Below are 25,175 nucleotides of genomic sequence, written 5' to 3'. Positions count from 1 at the left end.
CTCTCTCTCTCTCTCTCTCTCTCTCTCTCTCTCTCTCTCTCTCTCTCTCACACACACACACACACACACACACACACACACCCCATACAGGAGAGAGAGAGAGAGGGAGGGAAACACAGTTTAAGGAACCAGGAGGGACTTCTCTGTACTGGTCACCACTTCACTTATTCAACACATGAAAACCCAGTCCACTTGCATTCCCCTTTGAGGATTTCTGGGATCTCCCCTGGGCCAGCTGTCTAGCTCTGGTGCAAAGTCAGCCCAGGAGCCCACCTACCAGGTCAGCCTCTTTCCCATCACTCCCTCTGCCTGTGTTAGACAGGCGTGACATTCACTAGCCAGAGACTTTCTCCTGGCTCTTCTGACCTGGTGTCTGAGTTTAAACCTCTTGCTCTCCCAAGTCTTCAGGCACTGGTTAAAATGCCACTATTTCTATGGCTAACCTAACCCCAGGCAGGCCAGTCCCCACCTCTCCAGTAATCCCCCAAGTAATCCTTTAAGCCTGAGTTCACCCTGAAGGTCACAGAATGCAGCCCTTAAAAAGATCTTATCTGTAGCCTGCTGGACAGAGACTCCTGATTGTTCCTGGCCGTTCACCTCCAGGTGTACCTGTGGGAGGCTGGACGTTTGCCACCTGACATTTCTGTGTCTGCTTCCTCTTCTGAAATGGGCCACCACTGAGGCTGCTCACACAAGGCCACAAGTAAACAGAGCAATAATTGGCATAATGCTTTCGTCGGAAATCACATGAACCACCTGCGCCGGGCCCAGGTAAAGCTGAGGCTTCACACCCTTCATCCCTTTATCCCAGGCACCTCTAAACCTAAGTCTTTCCTTTTGCCATTTTGTAAATTCAGTCTTGCCCGTCCCCCTCCCAAATCCTATTCAAATCCTATTCTCTCACCTGTCCCCCCCACCCCCCACAACAGCCAGAGGCATTTCACCTACAGTTTCTAATCTGTAAAGTACTTCAAAGCTGGGTGTGTTGGCACACACCTTTAATCCCAGCAATTGGGAAGCAGAGGCTGGCGGCATCTCTCTGAGTTAGAGGCCAGCCTGGTCTACAGAGAAAGCTCCAGGACTGCCAGGGCTACACAGAAAAACCCTGTCACAAAAACAAGTCCTTGAGATGGGCAGATGGCTCAGTAGATATAGAGCTCCAGCTCTAAATCTGAGTTCAGATTCCCAGTAACCACGACCACCTGTAATCCCAGCAAGCAGATAGATAGGAAATCTCCAGAGCAAGCTGACTAGCCAGATTAGCAGAAACAGCGAACTCAAATAAGAAACCCTGCCTCAACATGTGAGGAGGAGGTGGTTATGAAGACACCCGATGTCAGTCTTGGGTTTACGCGCACACACACATATAACACACATACAAAAAAGTGTGAAAACGTGATGATAAATGACTCACTGCCCCCAATATGTACTATTTTTTTGTTTGTTTTGTAACAAGGTCTTAGAAGGCGTGGGGTGTTCTCAAACTTGATAAGTAGTCCAAAGGTGACATTGAACTTCTGATCCTTCTACCTCCACCTCCTAAGGGATTACAGGCATGTGCCACCATGCCTAGTTTTATGTGGTAGTGGGGATGGAACCCAGGGCTTCCTCTGGGCAATCACTATCTCATCTCCAGCCTTCTACAAAAGCCTGCAGGTCCCCCAGACTCACTTCAGCTTCGTCTGTTCAGTTGTCCTAGGAAGCCTGCAGTCTGAACTGTGCTGGAGCCATCTTTGCACATGTGCCACCCTCGGTCTGGAACTCTTTCTCTCTATGTTCTTAGCATTTCAGCCTTGGTTCACGACTCCTCAGGGCTTTTTTTCTGACTGCATTTGATGGCTGAGAAGGGTGTTTCTTCCTGAGAGCCTGTCTGTGTCACTTGGTGCTTAGCAAAAGTAACCCCAAAAGTTGCTGTCACCTCACCAAGTCTTGAGCTTCCCGAAGAACAGTGATGCTTGAGCCTGCATCCCTCATCATCAAAACTCACATTAAAACATAAACCCCACAGTTGTGGTGGTAAGAAGTTGTTGGGGCTGAAGGAGCAGAACAAACTCCACTTTGAGAAAGAACTCCATTTTAGACAGGACCTAACTAGGGGGAGAATGCAGCCCAGCAAAGTCAAATATTCCCAGCAAACTGCCTGCCCTGGTCAAAGTGACCCACCATGGCATCCAGACAGCATCTGCTTGCTTCAAATGTCCCTGTAGGTATCTGATGAACTGATGTTTTGAAATTCTTGTCTGCTGCTGGTAGTCACTGTTTTAAAACTCCCCTATATCCTAACCAACGAATTCAGAAGTTACTTTTCCCCAGTCCCGGAATGCCTGTGCCATTCTGCCTGCAGCTTTTCCCTTTAAAATCCCTTACCCTGAAGCCCCGGGGCCATTCTCCCCCACCCCTGCAGCAGTGTTAGATTATGTCGAGTTAGCTAACTTGGAATCAATAAACACCAGTGTGTTTGTATCAGATACCGGCTCTGTGGTAGTCTTGTCTGGGCGTCCTGTGGTGCAGGCACAACAGGTCTTGAGGGACTAGAAGGATGGCTTAGCAATTATGAGTACTGGCTGCTCTCCCAATGGAACTAGGTTCAGTTTCCAGCACCTACATGGTAGCTCACAACCAGGTATAACTCCAGTTCTAGGGGGGTCTCCAACATCCACTTCTGCCCTCCAGGGTACACAGACAAACCCACAAGCAAAACACTCATATACACAAAATAAACAAATCTTTAAATAAGAAGTTGGGTCTTTAGGGAAGTAATTCAGTCATGAGGACTCTGAATCTGTGCCTTACAAAGGGTCAGGAAAAATAACTTAGGCTGTGTCTTTCCACCTTGACGAAAGTAACTTTGGGGGAAAGGGTTTAATTTAGGTCACAACTTCAGGTTACATCATCATGTCTGGAAAGTCACAGTCGTAGGAGACAGCCAGTCATACCACATCCAAAATCAGGAGCAGATGGGAAGAATACATGCATGCCTCTGCAGATCCCCTTCCCCGCTTCCTATCAGTCTGGGGCCCAGCTCAGGAAACAGAGCTGTGTGCATTTAGGGTGAGTCTTCCCAGTTCAATAAACCCATTAGGAAAACCCCTCACAGGCAGACCGACAGGCCAATCTAACCTAGACAATTCCTTAGTAAGACTCTCTTCCCACACGGTTATCCATTATGTCAGGCTGACAATTAAAACTAAAAAGCTGGAGATGGCTCAGCCGCTAAAAAGTACTTGATACTTTTGCAAAAGACCCAGGCACAGTTTAGTTCCAAGCACATACAGAGGCTTACAGCTGTTTGTAACTCCAGTTCAAGGCATTCTGATAGCCTATTCTAGCCCCTGAGGGCACCTGCGTGCATATACATACAGACAAAGCACTCAAGACCTATAAAATTTTATAAAGGAAATCTAAGAAAGAAGGGAGGGAGGGAGGGAAGGAAGGAAGGGGGAAAAAAGCTAACAGTCATAGGCCTTTTTCTTTTTGTCCTTCTGATATTCTGCTATGCAAGGTCTCCCCCTTTCTTCCTCTCATGTGGGCATATGTAGAGAGGTGTCTATAAGGAACAGATGGATCTTGTACTGAACTTACCAGCACCCTCATCTTAGAATTCTCAGCCTCCAGAACTGTGGGAAAATAAGTTCCTATTGTTTATAAATCATTCGGTTGTGCAAATGGACTAAGACACCAGGGAACTTGCTGGTCTTGTTTGCTGTTTCCTTGCCCAGTATCTGATGCTTCATAAATAACCCATCATTATACTTGAGGCTGGAGGTGTAGCATTGTCAGGGACCTAGGTTCAATCCACAGTGCTACAATTTTTTTTTTTTTTAAAAAGGAAGGAAGAAAGTCATACTGAAGAAACTGTGACAGGCTGTGGGCAAACTAAGGTGATGTAAACCTCGGTCTCCAGAAACTTCTATTTTAAAACAGTTCTCCACAATATGCTAGTGGAAAACTCTTGCAGGGTGTGGCGCTATCAAGATGGGTGTCTCCCCTTTCCAGAACCCTCACTGAGGCTGTCGATGGCCTTTTTGCTCTCATCTACTCAGGCTGATTTCCACCCAGCTTTTGTTGTTATCTAACCAATGATCCGGAATGTGGCATTCTCATCTCCGACACCCAAATGGTCTGCTTCCCCCTCTCCTCCTCCTCCACAACCTGCTCATAGAGAGGGCATCTGCTTTTCCCTAGTCAGCCCGAGAACTCTAACAGGCAGGTAGGGCCAAAGTTGCATTTGTCTCTTCCCAGCCTTCACCCACAGCTGGCATTCAGATACGCTGTTGAATAAGTCTGTTTGTTTGTTTAAAGCTCTACCCCTTCAGATGCCTACACGTCTCTACAATGCCCATGAGTGCTAGGCTTCCAGATCACAACCCTCTGTTGGAGACTCCCTCCTCATTCCGTGGCCTATGCTCTGGCTCTAATTAGTTGGGCCATGCCTTCTCTTACACTGAGAAAATGTGGGCTAGGACAGTTGCTCTTCAGGGTCCTAAGAGACTCAGCTGTCCCTCATCTTTCACTCAGCCTTCACACACCCCTAGATTCGGAGGCCTCATGCGGCAAACATTCCTGCTTGGCTATCCTGATCTTGGCATAGGCCAGATGTTTTCTGGAAGTAGGTGATAAGTGTAGGCGAGGTCTTGGCATTTGTCCAGATAACAGCTTTGGCATCCAGAGCCCAAGACCGCTGCTGATATCGATGCCTAAAGACAAGACACGACCTGACCCTACCTGACAGCTAGGGTCTGCTGTGGTTGTCCGGCTGTCACTAGAGAAGGAAGGCTGTCAACTCTCCCGGGATGCTTTATCCCTCTCAGCCTCAGCCTGCTCAACTTAAAGAGTACAAATGACAGCAGCAGCCTGCTTCAGCGGGATTTATGAAAACTAATACTCCATCGTCTATAAACACTTTACCGCTCTATCTACCTCTCCACGCCCTGCACAAGTGAGCCACTGTCTGCCGAAGCTAAGAAAGGGAAACGATCTTGTCCAAGCTCACAGTTAGACAAGTGGAGGAGTAAAAATGTAAATCCCAGGATAGGTCTAAGTCCTGCTCCAGGCTACAACGGGAAGGAATCACTCCCTGAACGTGCTATTACTCTCCAACTGACACTAAAGGGTTTGGGTCCCAAACCCCTCGGCCCCTCCCATGAGATGGCACCTCGCCGGAACAGTTTATTAATATCAACTATTGCTTCACCATGACTGCCAGGTTTCCCCACTTCAGCAAGCAAAGGGGCCCGGGTTTCCTCAGGGCGGAGGGAACCAGGGAACTGTAGTAAGACAAAAGCGCTGCGTTTGGGAAGTCAGAGAAAAAGCCCTTCCCTTTGCTGAGGGCTCTCAGGCCGTTATTTCCCTCTTCTGAGCCCCAGGCTTTCCACAGTTCCCCCTGGGAACAGGATCACGCAACACGGTTCAAGCAGGACTAGTTGTTTCTGGGGAAGGTAGTACCTTTGCCCCTTGGACTTTGCTACTTGACTGCTCTCAGAACTCCCCGAGGTTCCAGCCCCAGGAGACTCAGAAACAACCAGAAGTGGAGGACAGGAGCTGAGAAGGAATAGCCACCTAGCTAAGGTCCACCAGAAGCTTCCAGGCTGGACTGAAGCTGCAGAAGGCCCAAGGTCGCACGCTCAGACCCTGCCCAGCTCTAGGGCGGGGTCCCCCCTCCCTCAGGTCCCCCCCTCCCTCCACGGTTCCCCCGGTGAGGGCAAGGCCCTTTTGAGAGGCACTGACCGGGCTCGAGCGGCTGCCCCGCTGCCTCTGCCTCCGTCCTCATGACCCGGGTGGCGCAGAGCGCCCATGGCCCCGGCCTGGAGCTGATGGCAGCTGCGACTTCTGCTGGGCAGCAAGCGCGGCCAGTGTGGGGAGAGATCGGCCGCCGCCAACGCCGCCGCCTCCGCGGTTCGGAGTGCGGTAGGCGGGGGCTAGGCCACCTCAAGCCACGCCTCGTCCCTTCCAGGGCTGAGATCTGAAAACCCGCCCTTTGCCTAGGCCGCGCCTCTTCCCTTCCGCCCACTTCTCTCCCATAAAGAGAAAACCCGTGGGGGCCGCCCCTTCCCCGGAAGCCCCGCCCCTCGCGATCCCCGCCCCCAAAGGCCCTTCCGTAGCGACGAGGGCTCCTCCCAAAACTCCCTCCGTTGGCTTGCTCCATTGTAGCCTCAGGGTTTAGTCCCGGCCCCTCGCAGTGTCTCATCGGAACTCCTGAGAATCCTTTCCTGACTCCCTTTAGGTCTTATCCATACCATGAATAATAAGAGTTCCCCATGCTCAGTGCGACCCTTACCTGATGGCGACCAGATCCAAAGCTTAACTTCCTAGTCCAAGCCGCACTTCCTGTCGCCCCAGCGCACTGGGCTCAAGCCTCGATCCCGCCCAGTCCGTCCTTGTTGTACTGCGTAAGTGCGCGTCCCCATGTTCCTTTCTGGGCTCGAGGATAGATGTTTCCCACCGTCCCCGGGTCCTATCCAGTGCCGGAACAATAGTGCTAGAGCCCTCGTTTCCCAGCCGGCGGGAGTCAGGCGAAAGCAGGAAAAGGAGGATCCCTGCGCACGGCATTCTGGGAGCGCGTGGTATTCTGGGTACCCGGGGCCCGCCATTCCCTCGCTTCACGCCTTCGCTTTCTAACGTTTTTTCCAGAACCGTAAAGGAGCCTGCAATTTCTTGGCGAGGAGCGGCGACTGACGGGTAAGAGGAGGGCGAGGCTCCCCTAGAGGGCTAGGGGAAGAAAGGAACCCTGGCGAGGAGTTCAGCGGGGCAGAGTGGAGGGGAAGAAGCCCAGGCCGATCCAAACACTGTCTCGCTAGCGCTTGGAACGGTTAACTGATTGACGCATAGCCTGCGCGCTCTGAGCCTTTCCGAGTCACCGATTTTTTTTACGTTGGAAGCAGTTATTTCTTAGAAATGACCGCCTTTCCCTCTGGATCATCGTTTTCCACGTCCTTTGCATCCCTGTCTGCACTCTCATCCCGGCACTGGCCCTCTCTTGCTCTCGACGCTGCTGCAGAAGCTCTATGTTCGATCCACTTTGCAGATGCTGCTATTTTTTTTTTTTAAGCTTTCGGCTATAGCCCTGCTGTAGTTCGCCGCCGCTTTCGCCATAAAGTCCACGCAGCTAAGGTTTCTCACCAAGAGAGACTGCGTTTAGCATCCTTATAGTCACGTGAACATAGGTGATATGTTCATCAGAATTATAGAAACCTGTGTATAGTCTCTGCCTTTTACTGAGATAAAGTTTGTCCTAATGGTCTCATGATGAGCATTTCCTGTTTGTATCACTTTGTGGGTGCCTTCATTCTTTGTCCCCACCTTTAGTGAGTCGGCAAAGCCGAATTGAAGTCACAACCTCCGCTAGTTTCTCTGGGTTTGGGTCTGTATCTACTATAAGGTACTGTGGCTTTGGGCCAAATGTGGTTGCTGGGCACTTGGAATATTACTAGTGTGACTGGGGACTTATTATTTAATTTACGTTTTGTTTGAATAACTGTATGGGAGCCAGTGATTATTTACACCTCGGGTCCATATCACAGTTCGGTGAATATAAAGGGACACGTGTTTGGAAATAGAAAGGAACACGCTTGGTTCCTACTAGCTTCCTCCATCCATCCAGCCATCCTTCCCCACCTCGTGGCTGTGTGAACTTGCCATGGTGGGGCCTTCTGACATATTTGCAGAGCTTGTGAGATGCCAGACCTTACGCTCTGAAAGATAACTGTTGTCCCTCTTCTATAGCACAGGAAGAGTCCTGCCAAGATGTCTATCGGTGTGCCAATTAAAGTCTTGCACGAGGCTGAGGGCCACATCGTGACGTGTGAGACCAACACTGGGGAGGTCTATCGAGGGAAGCTCATTGAAGCAGAGGACAACATGAACTGCCAGGTACCTTGCTTTGCCCTGGGGCTGTGAAGGAACTGTGGCGTCTATCCTGGGGGATAAAAAGACATTTGGGAGTCTTGATGAAGTTATTCTCATCCGACAGCTCACTGAGTGCTTAAAGTGTGCTGGACACTCTTGAAGTCTCTGCAATTGTTTGTATGTCAATACAGACTCAGGCTTGGGGCAGAAAAGTCATTTGACAGCCTCATAACCATATTAGCAAGTGGATCCCAGCATATGGGAGGCTGAGGTCAAGGATCAAGAGGTCAAGGCCCTGTCTCTAAAGCAGCAAGTCCTATTTAACTGTTTCCTTCTGTTTGAAAGAAGTGGCGCTTCTTATAGGAGAGTCAGGCTCAAGAACCAGTGTCCATTTTCCATCACGATTTATAATTTACAGAATCTAAAGCTTATTGTGTGTGCTTTTTTTTTTTTTCTTGCAGAAAATCTTATCTGATGTAACTACCAAGTTTTGGTGTGTGGGGTTTTGTTTATTTGTTTGTTTTTCCTGTTAAGAACTCGAGCTTCGGAATCAGATTTGAGCCAGACCATAATTGTTCTCTCTATAAAGTTAAAATGGAGTTGTTTTGGATCTTCTGTGCTGTGAATGCCAAGACAATTAATACACAGGAGACTTATGGGGAAGTGGCAATGAAGAATAACGGTGAGAGAGCAGGGTACATGAGTAATTAGTTACTATTCTTGTTGCTTTGATCAAATACCTGGCAAAAGCAACTTAAGAAAGGAGAGTTTATATTGATTCTCAATTTGAGGATTCAGTCTGTCACCGAGGAAGTCATGGTGGCAGGGATTTGAGAAGGCATCTGGTCACAATGACTCTGCCAAATGTGCTTAGCCCGGTTTCCACTTTTTATTCACAGTAAGTTGGAAATTCTCACCTCAGCCTAATCTGGATAATGCCACAAATACGTTCTTGTCCCTTCAGTAATTCTGAATCCACCACGTTGATAATATTAACCATCAAAGCTTTTCAGTCCAGGGAAAGGAAGGCCGATGGAACAAAAAGAGCCTCAGACTGTAGCTTATTGCTGAAGAAGTTTCATCTAAGTGAGAGGAGTCTCAGGAGGCAGAGATGGATTATTAGCTCTGGTGTTTCTGCTGTGATCAGTCATTGGCAGCCTGTGGGGTGGCTACCTCAGAGTGAGTGCCATCTGTGGTGGATCTACAGAATGTCAGCTGGAGGCTGTAGCTCCATATATTCCACCCAGCCTGTTGTCTTCTGAAGTGGGGGGAAAGGTATCCCAGACTGCTCCAAGTCTAATACCCATAGCTTGGAGTTGTTACAGAGATCAGATAACTTGTGTGTTTGCAGGGGCTGGCTCAGTGCTTTGTGTGTTATAACTCTTGGAATATATGGTTCCTGTTACTATATTCCATGTGAGAGGAAAGAAAGGTTTGAAGGGTAAAGTTCCTTATTTAGGGTCATACCTGTGAGTTAGGTGACTATTACCATTAGGGTATGAGTTACTTCCTGTAGCTGTGATAACACACTGTCAAGAGTTTAGTTGGGCTCACAGTTCCAGAGAAATGGTAACAGAAGCAGAAAGCTGAGCACTTATATTTTCAATAGAAAGCTTGAAGCAATGGAACAACAGAAAAAAAAAACCTGACATCTTGAAATTTGCAGGCAAATGGATGGAGCTAGAAAACATCATTTTGAGTGAGGTAACCCAGACCCAGAAAGACAACTATCATATGTACTCACTCATAAGTGGTTTTTAAACATAAAGCATAGAAAACCAGCCTACAAATCACAATCCCAGAGAACCTAGTCAACAATGAGGACCCTAAGAGAGACATACATGGATCTAATCTACATGGGAAGTAGAAAAAGACAAGATCTCCTGAGTAAATTGGGAGCATGGGGACCTTGGGAGAGGGTTGAAGGGGAGGAGAAAGGCAGGGAGGGGAGCAGAGAAAAATGAAGAGCTCAATAAAATCAAAAAAAAAAAAAGAAGAAGAAGAAGAAAGCTCAAAGCAATGAGTGCAATCTGGAAGTGTTGGGGATGGTAATTGCAAAGCCTGCCCCTAGTGACATTCTTCCTTCAGCAAGGCTGCATCCCCTAACACCTCCCCCCCCCAAAAAAAAAAAAAACTCAGCTCACCACCAACTGGGGGCCAAGTGTGCAAACACCTGCAACTGTGGAGGATACTTTTCATTTAAACTACTGTAACTGTGCTGATTAGATTTTTGGTCAATTTGACACAAGCTAGAGTAGTCTTTCTTGGAAAAGGGAACCTCAATTATGAAAATGCCTCCATCAGATTATCCTATAGGCAAGTCTGGGGCATTTCCTGCGTAGTGATTGTGTGAAAGGGCCCAGCATATTATTGGCTATGCTACTCCTAGGCAGTTGTTTCTGGGAGATGTAAGGAAGGTAGCTGAAGACTGAGCATAGTGGTGCATGCCTTTAACCCCAACACTTGGAGGCAGGGGCAAGAGGACAACCAGGGCTACATAGAAAGACTCAAAACAGCAGCAACAGTGCATGCATGCATCCGTGTGTAAGAAGATAGCTGAGCATGAGCCAGTAAGCAGCATTCCTCCGTGGTCTCTGTTTCAGTGTCTGCCAGCTTGAGTCTCTTCCTTTCCTTTTTCAGTAATGAACTGTGATCAGGATGTGTATGCCATGTTGCTTCTGGCTGGGGTGTTTATTACAACAATAGAAAGCAAACTAAAACAAGATTTAGTTTAGAGCTGGGTGGTGTGCTGTGTGCCGCTGTTCCCCTCTGCTGGAGATGGAACCCACTGCTTCAGGCATGATAGGTTAAGTAATCTCCTGCTAAATCCCTTTTCCAGTTTGGGGTTTTGCTTTTCAGACAAGCTCTCTTTATATAGAGAGCCCAAGTTGGCCTTAAACACTTGATCCTCCTGCCTCATCATCACTTCTGTAATTATAGGCAAGTGCTATGCCACCCAGCTGTCAAGACTCTTTGAAGTCCTGTACTACTTGGTTGCCTTCCACAGGAATTTTCTGGGAGGTGTAGCCAACTTAGTGCTGTCAAGATCCTGACCTGTCTGCTTTTGGGAAGTGTCACTTTCATGGGTCCAGCCCTGTCAATTAAGACATCTTTGTTTTAGGGCATTTAGTTTTGTGAGTAGAGTGAAAGATTTGGATAGTGACTGTTTATGTCTTTGTTATGGTGCTTTATTTAAACAATTCACTGAGGCATGAGGGTCTATAATAGGAATTTGTCTGACTAGATGACTGACATTCTCAGAAGTGCAGCCCACATGGTGCAGTCACAGATCTTGGTATTATCAGGTTGCAACTTGGAAAGTAGTGTGTCTTGTGTGTGAGCTTTGTGTCTCCCTGGCCCTCTGTCCCCTCCAAAATCGGTGATAACAGATGAATGCTCATTTTGATTTACTTGTAGAGTCTGTAAACATGGCTGCACTCTGAGGTACTGGGAATTAGGACTTCATGATGTCCTAATTTTTGCAGGAATACAATCTAGCCCATAATACTGCCCATATCCAGATGATGAGACTTCATTAGGTTGACCAGAGCCTGAGCACATTGCTGTATAGAGCAAACCTCAGCTGAACACTTCACTCGTGCATCTCTGGGACTGTGATGACTCCTGCAGGTTCCTCTGCTGTCTCCTTCCTGGTCCACAGTCCTTTAGAAATGAGAACGTCCTCCAAACACCTTCTCTGCATACACAGCGGTAATCCCAGCACTCAGGAAAATTGAGGCAGAGGAATCACCACAAATTCAAGGCAAGCCTGGACTTTGTGACACCTTGTCTCAAAACAACGCCACAAAACTGACCGATTTGGGAAGCTGCGAGGATTCCGTCATAACCACTTCCTTACCTCAGTGTATTGACATAGACTTCTTTAACTGTGTGTATTTAAATGAATATGGCTTATATTCCTTTTGCAGTGCTAGCACTAGAATCCAGCAAGTGTTCTCACTACTCAGCTATGCCCATCCATTTATATGGTAGCTTCAAATAAAGAAATGGGTCATGGTGCAGCCGAACTTAATTAGAAAACCAAGCGACTGGTACTTAGACTGTAAACCTGAATCCCTGTGCTTAATAAAGGTACATTCAGGTGTGAGATACATGAGGTACAAATTTCCCTGGCATTCAGATATAGTAGATCCTATTAAATGATGTTCTTGGGTGCTGGAGATCAGAGGTTGGGGGACACTGGTTACTCTTTAAGAAGACCTGGGTTCAATTCTCAGCACCCACATGGCAGTTCACTATCATCTGTCCAGTTCCAGGGGATCTAATGTCCTCCTGGCCTCGGAGGGCACCTGCACACTTGTGATGCACATGCATGCATACACATTAAATGAGTAAACAAATCCTTTTGTTTTAATGATGTTCTTACCAACATCAATCACTATGTAAAAATCTGCCTCCTTTAGGGCTCCTGAGAGCCTTGGTACTTGCTAAGGAAGCACTGACCCCCCCACCCCCCACCCCACACACATAGAACTTCGTTGTTTTAGCATGGTTTGTACTGTGTGTGTCATTTGAAAGTATGTAGAGGGAGGGAACTGATTCTGACCACCACACGCATACCTGTGGCATGTAAACATGTGCACATATATACACAAATACATGCAATTTTTAAGGAGAAAAATTAAAACTCTAAAAGCTTTTTTTAAATATTTTAAGATTTTATTTATCTATTATGTATACATTATTCTGTCTGCAGGCCAGAAGAGGGCACCAGCTCTCACTACAGATGGTTGTGAGTCACAATGTGATTACTGAGAATTGAACTCAGGACCTCCGGAAGAACAGCCAGTGCTCTTAACCTCTGAGCCATCTCTCCAGCTCTCCAGCCCTAAAACTCTAAAAGCTTTAAGATGAAGCTTTGAGTCTCCTGAACACTAGTGCTCTGAAAGAGCCCAAAGTGCTGAGTCATCTCTCTGCCCTTTTTTGTTTGTTTTTGTGGGGTGGGGTGTTTTTTTTTTCATCCCTTCAAACCCAAGGCTGTCCTTAAATTTGTTGACTTCCCTATCTCTGCCTCCTGAAGAAGGACGCTTAAAAGAAATCCCACACTAGCTCAGAATTGAGAAACAAATGGTTGTTTATTTAAGGGTAGACTCACAAATCAGAATCCTCCAATCCTCCGCTTGAACAGAGACCAGAAACCGAATCCAGCAGCCAGAAAGAGAGCGGACGCATGCTCTACATCATCGACTTATATAGTATAAGAGGCCACGCCCCAGTAGGCAGGTAACCAACCACAAGCTGTAAGACTTCCTACAGCAGCCTCCCAGGGGTTTTGTGATTATAAGTGATTATTATGATCATGACCAACTTTATAATTTTTACCGTATGATCTATTCTAAACCATATTCTAGGATGCTAATACCAAGGACATTGTATAATTTTTCACAATGGAAGGTTGTTGTATTATATAGTTTTTACCAATGTGATAGTTTGAATGTAATTGGCCCCCATAATCTTATAGGGAGTAGCCCTATTAGGAGGTATGGCTTTGTTGGAGTGAGTATGGCCTTGTTGGAGGGGTAGGCTTTGAGGTATCCTATGGTCAGGATACCACCCAGTGTCTCAGTTGACTTCCTGTTGCCTTCAAGTTATAGGACTCTGGGCTGGAGAGATGGCTCAGTGGTTAAGAGCACTGACTGCTCTTACAGAGGTCCTGAGTTCAATTCCCAGCAACCATGTGGTTGGCTCACAGCCACCTATAACGAAATATAGTGCCCTCTTCTGGCCTACAGGCAGGATACTGCATAAATAAAAAAATAAATGACTCTGAGCTACTTCTCCAGTACCACTTCTGCCTGCCTGCACCATGCTCCCTGCCATGGTGAAAATGGACTGAATCTCTGAAATTGAGTGAGCCACCCCAATTAAATGTTTTCCTTGTGGGGCTGGAGAGATGGCTCAGCAGTTAGAGCACTGGCTTCTCTTCCAGAGGACCCAGGTCCAATTCCCAGCACCCACATGGCAGCTCACAGCTCTCTGTACCTCCTGTTCCAGGGGATCTAACACCCTCACAGACATAACATGCAGACAAAATACCAGTGTACATAACATAAAAGTAAGTTATTAAAGATTTTTCCTTGTAAGATTTGCTGTGGTCATGGTGTATCTTCGCAGCAACAGAAATCCTAAGACATATGTCAGTATTACTTTTCCAGTTAAAAGTGAATATAGTCATAAAATGGATGATTCAGAGGAAAGGTGTGTGTGTGTAGACATTTAACATACAAAAATAATGAGCTTAGCAGGGCAGTGGTGTTGTACGCCGATGGATCTCTGAGTCTGAGGCCAGCCTGGTCTATAAGAGCTCAGTTTCAAGACAGGCTCCAAAGCTACAGAGAAACTCTGTCTTGAAAAGAAAAGCAACAACAAAAAATGATCTTATTGATAATGTGCTGATTATTCCTTATAGATCGCACTAATGACCCACCTTTGGAAACAGAGTTAGTTAGGCTGCTGAAGGGGTCTTCGTTGTGCTGCTGGTTAGTATGTTCTTCCTGGAAGTGACTTGGTCCATCTGTCCGTCTACAGCAATTCTGCTGCCAGTTCAAAATGATAAAGTTGTGTTGTCGTGTGTCCCTTTCAGTGTTGATATTAGTAAGGAAAACTCTGAAAACCAGTATTTCTCTTACTAGAGCTAAATTAATTATAAATAAATTCACAATATAGCAGGCTTTGAAATTCATACACACACCATCTCTACATCCCAAGTTCTGGTATTACAGGTGTGTGCTAACATGCTTATTTTGTTTTGTTTTTCATTATCTATAGAATATTTTATTAGTTTCTATAATCAACTCTGTAGAAAAGACCTTATCTAGGTAATTAGGTAATACAGTCAGTATGTTACTTTTACACAAAATTACATTTAACATTTCTAGATCCATGTGGCTGTTAGCACTTTGAACTGGGATACTTTTCCAAAGTTGACAGAGCAGCTAAACTTTCTAAAAATCAAATTTTATTTCACTTTTATTTATTTAAAAAAATAATATCAAGTATGTTATACAGGAACAGTTTTTCTGGGTCCTGTAGTTATCTGAACAAAATCACAGCGACATCATGGCTGGCATTATGTGGTGCTAGGGTTTCACCCATGCTAGGCAAGTTCTCTACCAGCTCATGTAGTTATTTTTTATTATTTTTCTCAGACACTGAGGCGGGAGGACTATTTGAGGCTAACCAAGGCATCATAATGAGACTCTGAAGAGAAAATGATGAGCATGTGTTCATTTATTATCATAATGCCAGTAAATATAATCTAAGAAGAGAATAATAGACCTCTTTCATCATACATCAAGAGATAAAATTCTTAGAAATTTGAGTGGGAAAATGCAATAGAGTAAGCAGGTTCTACAGAAGCTAAAATGCTGCTTTGAGGACCACAGGGGCGCTGTTTGTTCTGTCTGCTTGGCTGTGACAAACCCCTCTGTAGATAAATGATCTGCATGGAATTGTTATCTTAAAAAAAATAGAGCCTACAAGAGCCTTATACAGGATTAGGTCAGCTTGAAAAAGCAAAGCATTGCATGTAACTGACACTAGGAAAGTTTGAGATTTCTCAGCACAGTGTGGGTTTCTTTGTGACAGTTTTTTTTTTTTTAAGATTTATTTATTAATTATGTATACAACATTCTGCCTCCGTGTATGCCCGCACGCCGGAAGAGGGCGCCAGATCTCATTACAGATGGTTGTGAGCCACCATGTGGTTGCTGGGAATTGAACTCAGGACCTCTGGAAGAGCAGCCAGTGCTCTTAACCACTGAGCCATCTCTCCAGCCCCTTTTGTGACAGTTTTGCTGTGTGGCCTAGGCCAGCCTGAAACTTGGAATCATCTTGCCTCAGTTTCCCAGTCACTGGGACCACAGGTAAATGGCACCATTTGTGGCTGTGCGATTAAAGTTTGTGGATAACATAAGCTCTTTAGCTTGAGGGGAAAAAGAAAAACAGTTTAGGCTGTATGAGCTATTTTCAAGGAGTTATGTTTTTTGTACTCCTTTACTCTGTAACATTTTTGTGTGTTTCCTAAGAACAAAGATAGAGAGGCTGAATCACTTCATGGTGTAGTAACATCGGTGGTGATTGAATGAATATCCAACGAGGGTGTGCGCTTTTAGCATGTTTGCAGTTCTGGCAGTTATGGCCATACAGAAAAGGAGGACCCACCTCTGAGACTCAATGTCCCCTGTTCTTTCAAAACAGGACACACCGGACAGTGGTGGTGCACACCTTTAATCCCAGCACTCGGGAGGCAGAGGCAGGTGAATCTCTGTGAGTTCAAGGCCAACCTGGTTTATAGAGCAAGTTCCAGGACATCCAGGAAGAGAAACCCTGCCTTGAAAAAATAACAACAAAAAAAGCAGGTCACTTCTGGCACTGATGCAAGAAAGTATCCTCACATGCTGAGAAAGAAGTCAGTTGTGCAGCGATGGTAGTTGGGTGCTTCCTCATTTAGCTCAGTTCTGATGCTACAGGGACTGTCACTGTCACTGATTGAGGTCTCAGTCCTCAAGACTGTCCTTTCCTTAGACACCAGTGAAAGCCCCAGTTTGTTTTAACTAAACTGTGCTTCTGACTGTCCGAGTTTAAGTCGGTGTTCCTACTATCCTCTTCTTAGGTCTCATCAACCTTTGTTTAAGCAGCTCACAGGATTCAGGGAAGTGCATTTACAGGTTTCTTGTAGAGGGTAGGACAGAGGATACAGATGTGTCAAGCAAGGCCTGGGGGCAGGGACTCAGTTTTCATGCTTCTTCATGATGTGCCACCCTCTGGAAACTTGCCCTTGTTCAGCTCCCTGGAAGTTCTCCAAAGCATGTCCCTTCGGGCTTTACGGAAGCTTAATTGAATAGGCAGGACTGACTACCCATGGATTGCCATGTAAAAGAGTGATCTGGACGACAACATCAAAGGAGTATGAACTCATGCTAATGGGCTAAGTACGTAGACAGGACTTCTGTTGTCCTCAGTGTTTCCCTCAGTACCAGGGATGGAACCCAGGGCCTTGCACATGGCAGGCGAATGATCTACTACTGAACTCTAGCCCAGGCATAACTCTTTCTAAAATGAAGGTCGTGGGAATTTACTTACAGACAACTCCAGAGCAGAAAGACAGACCGGAATTAGAGTTTCCCTACCAACTGAGGAAAGAGGAATTCTAGCTTTTGTGGACTGTCCTTAAAAAGGGATTTATGAGGCTAGAACCATGGGCAAAATACCGTATTACACACTCCCGCGTTGCTTCACAAGCCTGCATCATGTTCTCTCCATCCTGGTCCACAGGTGGCATTTCACTTGAATATCTAGTCTGTGTTAATGACTGTGGCTCTTTAGGAAAACCATAAACTCTTACATTCCTGCCTGACTTTCAGTAAAACCCAAGTGTTTGCCTGGAGAAATGGCTCAGGAGTTAAGAGCACTTGTTCTTCCAGAGGACCCATGTTGGGTCCCTAGCACTGGGGGGATCTTAGCCTCATTACCCCTGGCTTCTGTAGTTACCCACACAATATGCTTGAATAAAATAAATCTTCAAGTATTTTTAAATGTAACTAATATAAACCTATTGCTAAAAAGATGATGCCTTTGTCTTTATGCAAACACGGGGCGCTCCTGGGTCTGTGCTACCATTTTGTTCATCAGCAGGACAGGAATGCATTCGAGCAATAAGAGTATTCGGTGTTAGAGTATTTGTCGGTGACATTAAGAGCCCCTCATAGGACATTACTGGAAGTACCTGGTTTAAGTCTTGTTGGATCTGTGTGACAGTCTCATGGAGATTCTCAAGGCACAGTGGGGAGGTGCTGAGTAGGGAGGGAGATTAGGTTTAACAATCGTACATATCCCAAATAGACATCCTAACTTGGATTAGGTAAACATTACTGAGTTTGTTGTGTCCTAGGTGATTGAGATAACATTTAGACATACTTTGCCTTGTTTAATTGTTTTTTTAACAGTTCCAGGAAGGTAGTCTGTCACATTTTCAGGTAGGGAATGGCACATGAAGGCAGTGTGACTTTGTGTGGAAGGATAGGGTGAGTACAGGTGTGGGCCTTCGAGGACAGATCTGCCTCTGACAGGTTGTGCTGTCTCCCATAGGGTCTCATGGTATGAAGTCAGTTATCTGGGGTCATTGTCATTTGCTTGCTGTCTGTATTCATGTTGACTTTTGTTTTGTATTTCCTTTAGTAGGGGAGGGAGGGAGTGAGACTCAGAAAATTCTGAAGATGTGCTCAGGGTTACACCTCTGCAAGATGGCAAAGCTAGATTTCACTGGAGATGGTCAGGCCACTCCAGTATCTTCTATAGAGTCACAAGTATGTCTGGAATTGAAGTTAGTGGAATCCAGGTTCTCTGATTGGGTGAGCCAACCATAACTACTTACTTGTGGTAGCAGAGGCTCAAGTGTGTACAGGAAACTGGCAAGGACTTAGGAACTATGAGATTTTTAAGGAAATGGCGATAGGAAGCCTGCTCCTGATTGGTGAGAAACTGGGGCCCCCTTGCCCTTGAATGTAGAACAAGAACAGTGGTTTGAAATCCTAGAAACCATTCCTGTTGCTCAGATAAAGCAGGGGCAGCCTCAGTATTGATGTGTTTTGGTTTTGGTTTTCACTGTTGGTAGTCCAGCAGAGACCACCTGGCCATTTAGAAAGAGCAGGAGTGCAAGACATTTAGAGAAGACAGTCCTGGGGGATGATGCAGCCAAAGATGAGCATTAACCAGATTAACCCAGTCTTAGATTTTTTTCTAAATTTTGTATTCACATAGAATTGTTTGTGTACGTGAAAAATGAAAGAAGTGTTGTTGTTTTGGAGGGGGCCAGGGGCAGGGAGAAGAGGCAGAGAAAGAAAGGGAGGGGGAAACGGATAGGGAGGTGTGCTCAGTGCGAAGTGTAGACATCGAGAAGTTTTAAAAAGAAGCCTGGGAGATGGCACATCTTTGCAGTGTAGGCTCCACCCATTCTAGAAAAGTGTAGTTCTTTTCTGCCCAGAGCAATTGGGCAGTTGAGGCACCTGTTGAATTTGGTGCTGGCAGGTTTGTGTCACTTTCCTATTCCCTTGGGCCCCTGACTGGATTCATCATAGAGACTCCTCCTTCCTTCAATCTACACCTACTCATGCTGGCACATGGGTCCTCCCAAAGTACTGCCTAGCTGTCTCCGTCCATCAGTGCTGTGCAGATATGCTGCTTCAGCCCTGCATGCTTGAGTCTTCCTCTCCTGTGCAGGCACTGGGAGCAGGTGCTGCCGCCTTCACTTCTCAGTCCCTCGTCATCTGCCTCCTAATATCTACTAAGAGAATTATATCTGGTGCATACTTAAGACCCCGAAGGTGCCTTTCCGGATGCAGTGCCAACAGGTCCATGAGAGGCTGCAGTTTGGCATGAAATTAGAAAGACTGTCACCGTCACTCACAGGCTACCCGGGAAGCAGTGCAAGCTGGGCTCTGCATCTGAGCTCAGTGGTTCGAGCCTGGTGTCTCCTGCATATCAGCTGTTTGACGTGGTTTTTGTTTGGCTGTAATCTGTAAAATTGGGAGAACTCATAACCCTGACGTTTCTGTGAAATGCCCAGTGCCTGGTGCACAGGGAAGTGCCAGCCATTGATGTGCTGTTTCACAGCTTTGTCTGGCTTTTTCTTTTTTTTTTAGATTTATTTATTCTAGTTTATGTGTGTGGGTATTTTGCTTTTACTGTGTGTGTGTGTGTGTGTGTGTGTACAAGTGTGCACCACATATGTGTCTGGTACCATGGGTCCCCTGCACTTGGAATAACAGTGTGAGCTGCCATGTGGGTGCTGGGAATTGAACCCAGATTCTCTAGAGGAGCACATGGTACTCTTAACTGCTGAGCCATTTCTCCAGCCCCTTGTCGGACTCTTTTATTGCTGGTGTCAGGCTTTTGTGTTTCTAAACTTACTCCGGTTAAAGCTCCTTCGCTTTGTGTGCTTCGGTGCTGTGACCTTTACAACTAAGTTGGTGATTCCCTTCCAGATGTCCAACATCACAGTCACCTACAGAGATGGCCGAGTGGCACAGCTGGAACAGGTATACATCCGTGGCAGCAAGATCCGATTTCTGATTTTGCCTGACATGCTGAAAAATGCACCGATGTTAAAGAGCATGAAAAATAAAAACCAAGGCTCTGGAGCTGGCAGAGGGAAAGCTGCTATCCTGAAGGCCCAAGGTAGGTGCTTCTGGGGTTGGCTGCAGAATCCTTACCCTCTTCCTTTTAGGGAAAAGCCCTCCACACATGACGATATACCCCATCCTGACCTACTCCCAGGCTTGAGAAATCCTAGTAATGGGGGCCTTTCCCCATTATCTTTCTTGTCTTACTTGATCCTATCAACAGAGTTAGTAAAATCCCTAATCTCTCCTTAAAGGAAAAAAATACAGATTCCTTCACACTTATCCCAGCACTCAAGAGACCAGGGCGAAAAGGCCACCCTGAGCTACATATACATAGCAAGACCCTGGAGAGGCAGGTAGAGAGAGTCCTGTCTGAAGTGAAATAGTCCTATAGTGAAGGTCCTTCCTTTTCAGAAATTCTATCCAGGGCCCTCTTTGGGGCCTTGCTATGGTCTAGTGAGGATGGGGAGTGACACCTGAAACAGTACCATTGCATTCCTAGAGTTGTGTGTGATATATCCTGCCTGCCCGCCCGCCCGCCCCTCACCCTGCCAGCCCCTCCCCCCCCCGCCCCATGCCCCTCAATTACCCAAGATAGAAAGGGGAACAACAAACCAGAGTTCTATTCAAGTCTGTCTTGATGAACCAGTGAGCTCTTGGGGTTGTTTAGGAGCACAGCTGGCCTTGCAGCTTCACTGGGAACCCGTGCTCAACATGGGTGATAGTTCCTAAGAGCTGCTTTCCTGGAGTTTCTCTCGTCCATCCACTTTCTTTACGGTTCTCACCTCCCAAAAGAGTGCGCAGCTAGGACAGGATCACTCACAGTGTTAGTCTTATAGCCACAACAGATAGATGTTTTTGTTTCCTGAGACAGGGTTTCTCTGTGTGGCTTGGCTGTCCTGTAGACCAGGCTGACCTCGAACTCACAGAGATCCACCTGCCTCTGCCTCCTGAGTGCTGGGATTAAAGGTGTGTGCTTCCACTGCCTGACTCTTTTTGTTAATTTTAGAAATTGTGTGAATTAGCTTATTTGTGGGGTAGGGGCCACATGTGGTGATGAGAGAACAACTGGTCAGAGTCAGTTCTCCCCTTCCACCGTGGGCTTTCTGGAAATTGAACTTAGGCGGCAGGATTGGCAACAAGCACCTTTACTTAATGAACCATCTTGCCATTCCTTGTTTCAAATTTTCTTAAACTTGGCATTAAATCCCTCCTTTGACACATACCAGCAGAGTAACCATACTGTTCCCCAGTGACTACTAAGCTGCTCTTGGAGGCTAGCCTAATTATGGTTTATATTTGGGTTCCTGAAAAGTTCTGCTGCATTATTAGGTACAAAAGCACAGTCCTAAGGAAATACATTGGTGTTGGGAAAAGATTTGATGCATAAAAGGCCTTGGGTCCTCCCTTAGTATATTTTACATGTTTTATGTCCGAGGTAGCTTCTGTGTTTAAAGATAGAATCGTTTGGCTGGGCGGTGGTGGCGCATGCCTTTAATCCCAGCACTTGGGAGGCAGAGGCAGGAGGATCTCTGTGAGTTCGAGACCAGCCTGGTCTACAAGAGCTAGTTCCAGGACAGGCTCCAAAACCACAGAGAAACCCTGTCTCGAAAAAGCAAAAAAAAAAAAAAGATAGAATGGTTTGGTTTTTTTGTTTGTTTTTTTGTTTTGTTGTTGTTTTGTTTTTGGTTTATTTTAAAAATTCTAAAAAGCTGGTAAGAAAATCTTGGGACCAGTGATGGCTTGAGGATAAAGGTGGTTGTCACGTAAGCCTGACAGAAGTTGTCCTCTGACCTCTACAAGCACAAAATACACACAGATGAATAAATACAAAAGGGCATGAGAGAGATGTTTTTTCCTTTGCTGCCAGGAGGGCTGCTCTTGCTGTTACAGTGACACTAGCTGTCCCGTCTTTGCCAGTCAAATGTTGTCACCTGGGCAGTGAGTTTCTCAACCCTGCTGACGGCTGCTCTAGGCACCTGTGCTTTTCCCAGCCCTGGCTCTGGTCCCTATCAGCAGGTGTATAGGTTCCCATCAGACTCCTAGGCACTTTGGGTTCCAGAGTGGGAGTCCTGTGCATTTTTATGGGTAGTGTTAGTCTGTTTTTGTTATTAAGCATTTCTTTCATGCAGAAAAACTCAGTAATAAAACCCCTTACCCAGAATTAACAGATGCTAGCACTTAAGTATACGTGTTTGAGAGTTTCAAAAACAAATTGAGAGCCAGGGTAGTATAGCTCAGTGGGGAAAGAGCTTGCCATACAGTATGACTACCCGAGCTCAGTCCGTGCATGGTGACACCTGCTTGTAACCCCAGCACTGACAAGACCCTGGGCATCCTAGCCAGCCAGTCTAGCCTACATGTCAAGCTCGGGGCCAGTGAGAGCCTTTGCCTCAAGAAACAAAGTAGTAGCCGGGCGATGGTGGCTCACGCCTTTAATCCCAGTACTCGGGAGACAGAGGCAGGCGGATCTCTGTGAGTTCGAGACCAGCCTGGTCTACAGAGCTAGTTCCAGGACAGGCTCCAAAGGCACAGAGAAACCCTGTCTCGAAAAACCAAAAAAGAAAGAAAGGAAGGAAGGAAGGAAGGAAGGAAGGAAGGAAGGAAGGAAGGAAGGAAGGAAGGAAGGAAGGAAGGAAGGAAGAAAGAAAAGAAAGTAGTGGGTAGTACATGAAGAAGAATACTTGAGGTTTTCCTGTCTTCTCTCTGTTCGTACACACAGGTTCATGTCCCTTCCCTTCCTTTCCCTTCCCTTACAAAGTGAATCGAATGCACCTGTAATGGCGGTTCCTCCCCTCCCGTGGGCCAGCCCTGAGAGTGTGTCTTTTCTACTGTACATAGACTACTGTCAGTCAGCACTACCTACCACCCTGCTACCAGCTGTCAGTGCCAACGTTCGCTCCTCTTCCTCCCCCGCCCCCTGTGACTGGTAGTGATTAGGGTAATGTTGGTTCAGGTGGCCTTTGAGGTCCCTCCCAGAGCTGACGCCAGTCTCTACCATGTCGTGAGCATTCCCAACCATTCTGATCTCTCTCTTTCCATTCAGTGGCTGCAAGAGGACGAGGACGTGGAATGGGGCGTGGAAACATCTTCCAGAAGCGAAGATAACTTTCTCTGTTGAAGAGAACTTTGTCCTTAACTCTGTTAGGTTATTGGGGGGGGGGTGGGGGAGTTACATGTGCATATATCTTAGGTTTTCTTTTGCTATTTCTCTTTGTACCAGAGAAACTGTTAAGCTTAATAAAATTGGTTGTTTTGTGGTTTGTTTCTGTGAGGGTTTGTTTTGTTTTTAAGGAAATAAGAACTCTCTGTTCGATCTGTAGTTTGCATTGGCAACAGGTTAAAATCTGACACCCTTGGACACGCACTGGGACAATGCCAGTACTTTTCAAATGACAGTTATTGATAAGAACTGCTCTGGCCAGTTCCCAGTTGAGCCAAGAGAATGCTAACTCAGACGCTCCCATAACTGTGTTCTCTTTGGCTCCTGCACTCCGTGTGGCCCTTTGCTCAGTTAACCTTTGTGGACCGCCGTCAACCTGACCTGTGAAGATGTCTCACACCCTAGCCATGCAGCATTTGAGGATAGTCTTCTGATACTAAAAATAATGTAGAGGTTCCTGGGGACCCTGGACTGGCTGTTCTACTGGCTCCACACAGTGTAGTTAGCATCTTGGGGTTGATTAGCACATTAATTATTAACATGACGAGGCTAGCAAGGGAGGATAAGATATGCAAAGTGAGTATTTGACAGAAGCACGGGTTGGGAAAACAGCCTGCATCATTCAACTATTGGGAAGAAAGTGTTGCCAGGGACTCATTCTGGAATGGAGCTATAACAAACAGTTTTTGTTTCTTTTTCTTTGTTCACTTCTTATATTTGTAGTATTCTTTGAGATCCTTGGCCTAAGATTATTTGTTTGTCTATGTATTTGGCCATATATCTTTACCACACAGCTGCAGCCAACCACCTTAACAATTTTCATTTAGTTTCATGTCAGCTTTAATAATTGATTTGTTGCCTTTACCAACTTGACATATATTGGCTCTCAGGATTGGAATCGAGCATAAGCTAAGCCATCATGGATGAACATAGTCGCTAGCTGTTTATGTGGTAAAATAATAACATCCTTACACGCCAGCAGCAGTGCCTTCTACCCTCAGAGTGACTGGGTTACAAAATGAGGTGGGAGTGGGTGAGGGGACAGTTGAGACCAAGTGGCCTAAGATTCAGAGACGCACTCCATCTGCTTCCGGAGTGCCATGACTAAAGGTCTGCGCCACCATGCCCAGCTAAAAGCAAACCTAGAATTCGCCCTAGCCATTACCTTTGTAGAACTCCATGGAGACTGCAGACGGACAGAGTGAGTCTGCGTTTCTAACAGGATCCCTACTTGGTGCTGGAAACCACTTCTTTGAGGTTGTGCCAGCACTTGAGAGGCTGAGGCAGGTGGTTGAGTTCAGGGCTTGCTACTTAGTTCCAGGCCAGCCTGGGTTAGATACCCTTCCCAAAATTTTTTAAGAGATATATTAAAAGTTAGAAATATTGTGGGTTTTTTTTTATCCACTTAATTATTGAGGATGCATGCCAACACACTTGTGGAAGTTAGGACAACTCTTGGGAGTTGATTCTTCTACCATCCTGGGAATCAAACTTAGGGCATTGGGGTTTACCTTGAGAACAGGAAGCAATTCTGTCTCCCTCTTTTTTTCTGCTTTCAACTCACAACTGATTTCTCTCAATGTGTCTCTGCTTATTCCTTGCTGTCTCAGTTTTCCACACTGTCTTGGATTCCTGGTTATTGCAAGTATTCCTCACCACCTGTCTTCCTAATGGTAATTCTGCTACTGCCATATTTGTTGTTAGTTGGTGATTGCTTACATTTTTACTGGTGAGCCATGGAGTAGATTGCTAAAGGACTTTCCCTAGGAGTAATAATTTCCTCGCCAATACTTATCTTGGTTTAGGTTTCTGTCTATTCCTAACTCAAAGACCTGGAGTCATTATCTGCTATTAATTAATCTTTATCTGTCCAGTCTGAACTGGTTTGCCTCATTGGTGTCATCCCAGGTTCTTGCTTACCCTTTCTCAGCTTAGCTCCCCTTTTCTGTATAGGTTCTTCCTCTTGGTTTATTATTTTGTATTTTGGGGGCTACTTATGTGAAGTTGGAGCCAATTTTTCATCA

The 25,175-nt window shown here is 46.0% G+C and overlaps 2 protein-coding genes across 3 annotated transcripts in view; one reads left to right on the top strand and one right to left on the bottom strand.

The window, feature by feature from the left end:
• The window catches only part of Gucd1 (guanylyl cyclase domain containing 1), a 12,813-nt gene extending 6,387 nt beyond the window's left edge, over positions 1-6,426 (bottom strand). The window contains exon 1 of one of the 2 annotated variants that reach the window (XM_050142324.1): positions 6,278-6,426. Coding sequence is in view for 1 of the 2 variants with exons in the window: in XM_050142315.1 (XP_049998272.1) it covers positions 5,728-5,770 (43 nt within the window). In the remaining variant the exon portion in view is untranslated. Of the gene's footprint in view, positions 1-5,727; positions 5,934-6,277 lie in introns of those variants that run through there. The other variant, XM_050142315.1, reaches the window with a different exon arrangement.
• A 99-nt stretch (positions 6,427-6,525) lies between these two features.
• Positions 6,526-23,251, top strand: Snrpd3 (small nuclear ribonucleoprotein D3 polypeptide). The gene is made up of 4 exons (XM_050142340.1): positions 6,526-6,678; positions 7,723-7,869; positions 19,851-20,043; positions 23,035-23,251. The coding sequence occupies exons 2-4, from the start codon at positions 7,744-7,746 to the stop codon at positions 23,094-23,096; spliced, it is 381 nt and encodes a 126-aa protein (XP_049998297.1). The 5' UTR covers positions 6,526-6,678; positions 7,723-7,743; the 3' UTR covers positions 23,097-23,251.
• Positions 23,252-25,175: the final 1,924 nt, after the last annotated feature.

Source organism: Alexandromys fortis, unplaced genomic scaffold (assembly GCF_014885135.2).
Source record: "Alexandromys fortis isolate MF-2015 unplaced genomic scaffold, M_Fortis_MF-2015_v1.1 scaffold_9, whole genome shotgun sequence".
NCBI classification, from domain to species: domain Eukaryota; kingdom Metazoa; phylum Chordata; class Mammalia; order Rodentia; family Cricetidae; genus Alexandromys; species Alexandromys fortis.
This window is presented reverse-complemented; position numbering and strand designations above follow the sequence as displayed.

Coding starts and splice junctions, on each gene's coding strand:
- Snrpd3 (XM_050142340.1), top strand. CDS start 7,744: ATGTCTATCGGTGTGCCAATTAAAGTCTTGCACGAGGCTGAGGGCCAC. Junction 7,870..19,850: donor AGGACAACATGAACTGCCAG/GTACCTTGCTTT, acceptor ATTCCCTTCCAG/ATGTCCAACATCACAGTCAC. Junction 20,044..23,034: donor TGCTATCCTGAAGGCCCAAG/GTAGGTGCTTCT, acceptor CTTTCCATTCAG/TGGCTGCAAGAGGACGAGGA.